The following is a 5145-nucleotide window of genomic DNA, read 5'->3' as shown; positions in this document are numbered from 1 at the left end:
GATGAGGAGTCGGAGCTAACTCCTAAACGGGGCGCGGCAACAGTGAGTTCCGTAGGAGGCGGGGCCGGCTATCAGGTTTGCGAAGGGGAGGAGCCTGGAGTGAACTCAGGCGAAGGGTTGGAGCTGAAAATTCCTGCGAGGGGCAGGGAGATAGTGAGCTCAGGGTAGGGAGCGGGGGCAATAAGGAGTGGGCTTGAATGTAACGATTGGGGAGCCGGACCGAGCAAAGTGAGATGAGCAGGGCCGTGAAGGGGCGAGGCTAGGAGAAACTGGGTGTGGGTGTGGCAGGGTGTGTGCATGTAAATGTGGAAGGGTGGGTGGGGCTAGGGAGGGAGAGCACGCGATGGGGCGGGGCCTGGAGTGCAAGAGGAAAGCGGGAGGGGTCGTGAGATCTGTAGTAGAAGGCTGAGGTGCATAGCAGAGACCAGGGATGGTAGGAGCCTGGAGTGACAGCTCCGAGGGGGCGGGGCCTGCACTGAGCTGGTGGTCGGGGGCAGGGATGAGCGAGGCCTGAGATCTACGTTGGATGGATGCTAGGTGACCTGGGGGAGAAGACAGGGTTGCAGAGAAAGTCTAGGAGAGGGTCACAGGTAGACAGTCAGGCAACTGGGCTCAGGCAGGGAGGGACCAGGAGCGAGTTCATCTTTGTCTCCGCTCCGCCCCTTTCCTCTCGCCCTCGCCCCTTCCCCGCAGGTGGCTTATCACGGTCACAGACTTCCAGACTCGCTCGCGCCTGCTGCGCTCCGGCCTTAGTCCCCGCGGGCTGGCGCACCAGCTAGTGCGCCACGACGAGCTGTTGTTGAGCGACTACCGCCTGCATCTGCGCCGATCCCTGGCCCGACAGCGCATGCTCGAGGCCCTGGGGGCGGAGCCGACCGAGGAGGAGTGACGCGAGGGGCCGGGCTCTGGCTGGGCTTGCGCACCGCCCCTCCAGAGCCCAGGCAAAGGGGGCGTGGCCTACGCTGGAAGGAGGCGGGGTCGGCTCGAGGGGGTGGATACTGTGAGTTTAATTATAAAGAATGACCTGGTACAAAAGCCATTTCTCTCTGCAAAATCTTGGTGGGGAGTCAAGGGGAGGGAGGTGAAGGGAGGTAAGGATGAACCCCCGTATTATAATCCTGCCTCCCTAATCTTCCCCAGTCCCTGCAATTGTCTGGTGAGGGATAAACTGAGGCCCAAGAGGGAAGACTCGGGCGCAGGGGATTTCCATAAGTGCTCACCCCATCTCAGAGAGAACCGGATGCCCTGACCCGCCTCCCTTCTTCTCCCTCCCACCCCCCTTGGAAGACAATTTTCGGGCTTTTATTTCAGGGTTTTCGTCTGGATTTTTTGTGTGATCTAGTTGTTGGTTTTTTTGTGTCTTTGTTTTTAATATTTTTCTTTTGTTATTCCTCTTTTTGCTGCGTCTCTCCTCTCTGCCCCCCCCAATTCAGCCCCTCCCTCCCCCCTCCCCTCCTACCTCTCCCCCCCCCCCCCCCCCCCCCCCCGTCCTACCCTTGGTTCCCCGCCTCCACTCCCCTTAATGCTGACCACAGCGACCCCTGACTTTGAAGGCCCCTGTCCGTTTGGTCTCCCGCCAGGAAGCAGCACCTGCGACAGGTCATTGCCGAGTATGAGGCCCTGGACCGCGAGCTCCCGTGTATCCGGAAGTTCCCCATGCCGCCTGCTGCCCAGCCCCTGAGCCTGTGCATGGAGACCACGGTGAGGCACCCCCACCCCACCCCAGGGCCATGCGCCTGCAGTTAGTGGGATGAGGTAAAGGGCACCTGGGCAGAGCGGGGTCAATGGACGGGGGTTGAAGACCGGGCTCTGTGTCTTCCCAGGTGTGGGCCTGGCAATGAGACAGCTGGCTAGAAATGGTCAGTCCGTCAAGGGTCAGTTGTCCTGTTTATCCCTGCAAATCCAAGAGAGGTTGACTGACTGAGAGAGCGGGAGACTGGGGAAAGGAGGAAGTGAGGATTGAGGAATGGGGAAACTGAGGGGCGGGGCTGTGAGGGACAGAAGGGTGGGACTCAGGAACAGGGCTGGGACATGAGAGCTGAAATGGAGGACCAAGGAACAGAGAAGCAGGACTGAGGGACAGAGAGAGGGGGACTCATAATCCAACAGGCCTCCCAGAGGGTTTCCCAGGCTGTCAATCTTTACAAGAGCCCACAACCTCATCATTTTCCCTGGGAGCGGCTGGTGAGTTTGAACCCCCACCCCCAGCAGACCCCTACTTGCCCGACAGCGCCACCTGCTGAACGTATATAGGCATATACTCTAATTATATGGGCCGCAGACTATATAGGAGTATATATGGGCCTCAGAGTATATAGGCATATACTCTAATTATACGGGCCGCAGAGCCCTGGTGGTGTAGTGGCTTTGCATTGGGCTGCTAACCTCAAGGACAGCAGTTCAAAACCACCAGCTGCCGCTTTGCTGGAGAACGGAGCGTTCTAGTTCAGTAAAGAGATACAGCCTAAGAGACCCACAGGGACAGTTGTACCCCGTCCTATTGGATGGTTAGAACTCAGCATCGACTCCCAAGGCAGTGAGTTTTGAGTCTGTTTTACCACATCCTGATCTTGTGTTAAACTGTGACTGAAGACAATTTTATTTCCCCCTGAATGATTCAAGTTGATTGACAGAAGTCAAATCTCGCACGACCCCTAGCGTTTGACGAACTGAACATTCCCGACACTCCTTCGAGAGGGAAGGGAAAGAAAAGGTGGGGTGGGGGTGGGCGGTGGGGGACACAGCAGAGAACGGCCAACTTTGTAGAAGCTTGCCCTGCAAGACGACGGCTGGAAAAGTTACCGGTCGATTGGGGAAGTTTGTCCCATGGGCCCCGTGAGACTCGATTTCTTTGGTGAATGACCCGGAATGTCGACAATGCTTTCTCCCGGAGAGATCCCCCCTCGCACTCTCCGCAGAGCGAGGGTCACGTAAGGTTCCGTCCTTGGGTGCACCGGGGACGCTGGCAAGTTCTGCTGGCCGGGTCCGTGGAGGGGACCCGGCTGGTACGAGCTCCAGAGGACTCTCTCGGCTCCCAGCCCGAGGCCGACTTCACCCACCTGGAGGTGCTGCAGGCGCTGGAGGCCGAGCTGCCCGGGGCCATGGAGAGCGGGCGCGTGAGCAGCATCCGCTTTGAGAATATGAATGTCATCTGCGGCACAGCAGGGCGCCGCGATCGGTGAGTCCGTGCTGGGGCGGGGCCGGATGCTAAAGGGGTGGGGCCTGAAGTGAGGTCATCGGGGGCGGGGCTAAAGGGATGGGAGGCAGTGAGGAGGAACTCGTAAGCTCAGTGAGGGGGCGGGGCCCGCAGTAAGCGCGGTGAGGGCGGGGCTTAGAGCTACCGGGAGGAGGGTCGCCTCCGTTTCTTTCTCCGCACACTCCTGCCCTGACCCGACCCGTCCTCCCTTGAGCTGAGTTTAAAGGCGGGGCAGGCAATGAACTTGGGGAAAGAGCGAGGTCAGGATTAGACTGTGAGGGGACGGATCGGGGAACTTTTGAAATCCATAGGGGGTTGGGACTAGGTGTAAACTTAGCGAGAGGGCGGGGCTGGCTGTCAAGAGGGCGGAGCTGAGAACTAAGAGGGGCGGTGCGGCATTGAGCTTCGAAGGGGGCTGGGCCAGCTGTCAGGGTGGAAGGGGGCGGAGCCTGGAAGGAGCTCTGTGAGGGTAAGCGGCCAAGGCGATGAGGAGTCGGAGCTAACTCCTAAACGGGGCGCGGCAACAGTGAGTTCCGTAGGAGGCGGGGCCGGCTATCAGGTTTGCGAAGGGGAGGAGCCTGGAGTGAACTCAGGCGAAGGGTTGGAGCTGAAAATTCCTGCGAGGGGCAGGGAGATAGTGAGCTCAGGGTAGGGAGCGGGGGCAATAAGGAGTGGGCTTGAATGTAACGATTGGGGAGCCGGACCGAGCAAAGTGAGATGAGCAGGGCCGTGAAGGGGCGAGGCTAGGAGAAACTGGGTGTGGGTGTGGCAGGGTGTGTGCATGTAAATGTGGAAGGGTGGGTGGGGCTAGGGAGGGAGAGCACGCGATGGGGCGGGGCCTGGAGTGCAAGAGGAAAGCGGGAGGGGTCGTGAGATCTGTAGTAGAAGGCTGAGGTGCATAGCAGAGACCAGGGATGGTAGGAGCCTGGAGTGACAGCTCCGAGGGGGCGGGGCCTGCACTGAGCTGGTGGTCGGGGGCAGGGATGAGCGAGGCCTGAGATCTACGTTGGATGGATGCTAGGTGACCTGGGGGAGAAGACAGGGTTGCAGAGAAAGTCTAGGAGAGGGTCACAGGTAGACAGTCAGGCAACTGGGCTCAGGCAGGGAGGGACCAGGAGCGAGTTCATCTTTGTCTCCGCTCCGCCCCTTTCCTCTCGCCCTCGCCCCTTCCCCGCAGGTGGCTTATCACGGTCACAGACTTCCAGACTCGCTCGCGCCTGCTGCGCTCCGGCCTTAGTCCCCGCGGGCTGGCGCACCAGCTAGTGCGCCACGACGAGCTGTTGTTGAGCGACTACCGCCTGCATCTGCGCCGATCCCTGGCCCGACAGCGCATGCTCGAGGCCCTGGGGGCGGAGCCGACCGAGGAGGAGTGACGCGAGGGGCCGGGCTCTGGCTGGGCTTGCGCACCGCCCCTCCAGAGCCCAGGCAAAGGGGGCGTGGCCTACGCTGGAAGGAGGCGGGGTCGGCTCGAGGGGGTGGATACTGTGAGTTTAATTATAAAGAATGACCTGGTACAAAAGCCATTTCTCTCTGCAAAATCTTGGTGGGGAGTCAAGGGGAGGGAGGTGAAGGGAGGTAAGGATGAACCCCCGTATTATAATCCTGCCTCCCTAATCTTCCCCAGTCCCTGCAATTGTCTGGTGAGGGATAAACTGAGGCCCAAGAGGGAAGACTCGGGCGCAGGGGATTTCCATAAGTGCTCACCCCATCTCAGAGAGAACCGGATGCCCTGACCCGCCTCCCTTCTTCTCCCTCCCACCCCCCTTGGAAGACAATTTTCGGGCTTTTATTTCAGGGTTTTCGTCTGGATTTTTTGTGTGATCTAGTTGTTGGTTTTTTTGTGTCTTTGTTTTTAATATTTTTCTTTTGTTATTCCTCTTTTTGCTGCGTCTCTCCTCTCTGCCCCCCCCAATTCAGCCCCTCCCTCCCCCCTCCCCTCCTACCTCTCC

General features: G+C 59.4%; 1 protein-coding gene across 1 annotated transcript in view; it reads left to right on the top strand.

The window, feature by feature from the left end:
* The window catches only part of CUNH19orf81 (chromosome unknown C19orf81 homolog), a 14097-nt gene extending 9528 nt beyond the window's left edge, over positions 1-4569 (top strand). Inside the window, exons 3-5 of the mRNA XM_013006687.2 lie at positions 1581-1701; positions 3039-3178; positions 4374-4569. Coding sequence (XP_012862141.2) covers positions 1581-1701; positions 3039-3178; positions 4374-4569 — 457 coding nt within the window. The remainder of the gene's footprint in view (positions 1-1580; positions 1702-3038; positions 3179-4373) is intronic.
* Positions 4570-5145: the final 576 nt, after the last annotated feature.

Source organism: Echinops telfairi, unplaced genomic scaffold (assembly GCF_000313985.2).
Source record: "Echinops telfairi isolate 266 unplaced genomic scaffold, ASM31398v2 ScPeMD7_655;HRSCAF=1070, whole genome shotgun sequence".
In the NCBI taxonomy this organism is placed as follows: domain Eukaryota; kingdom Metazoa; phylum Chordata; class Mammalia; order Afrosoricida; family Tenrecidae; genus Echinops; species Echinops telfairi.
The sequence above is the reverse complement of the archived record's forward strand: the minus strand, read 5'-3'. Positions and strand labels throughout refer to the sequence as shown.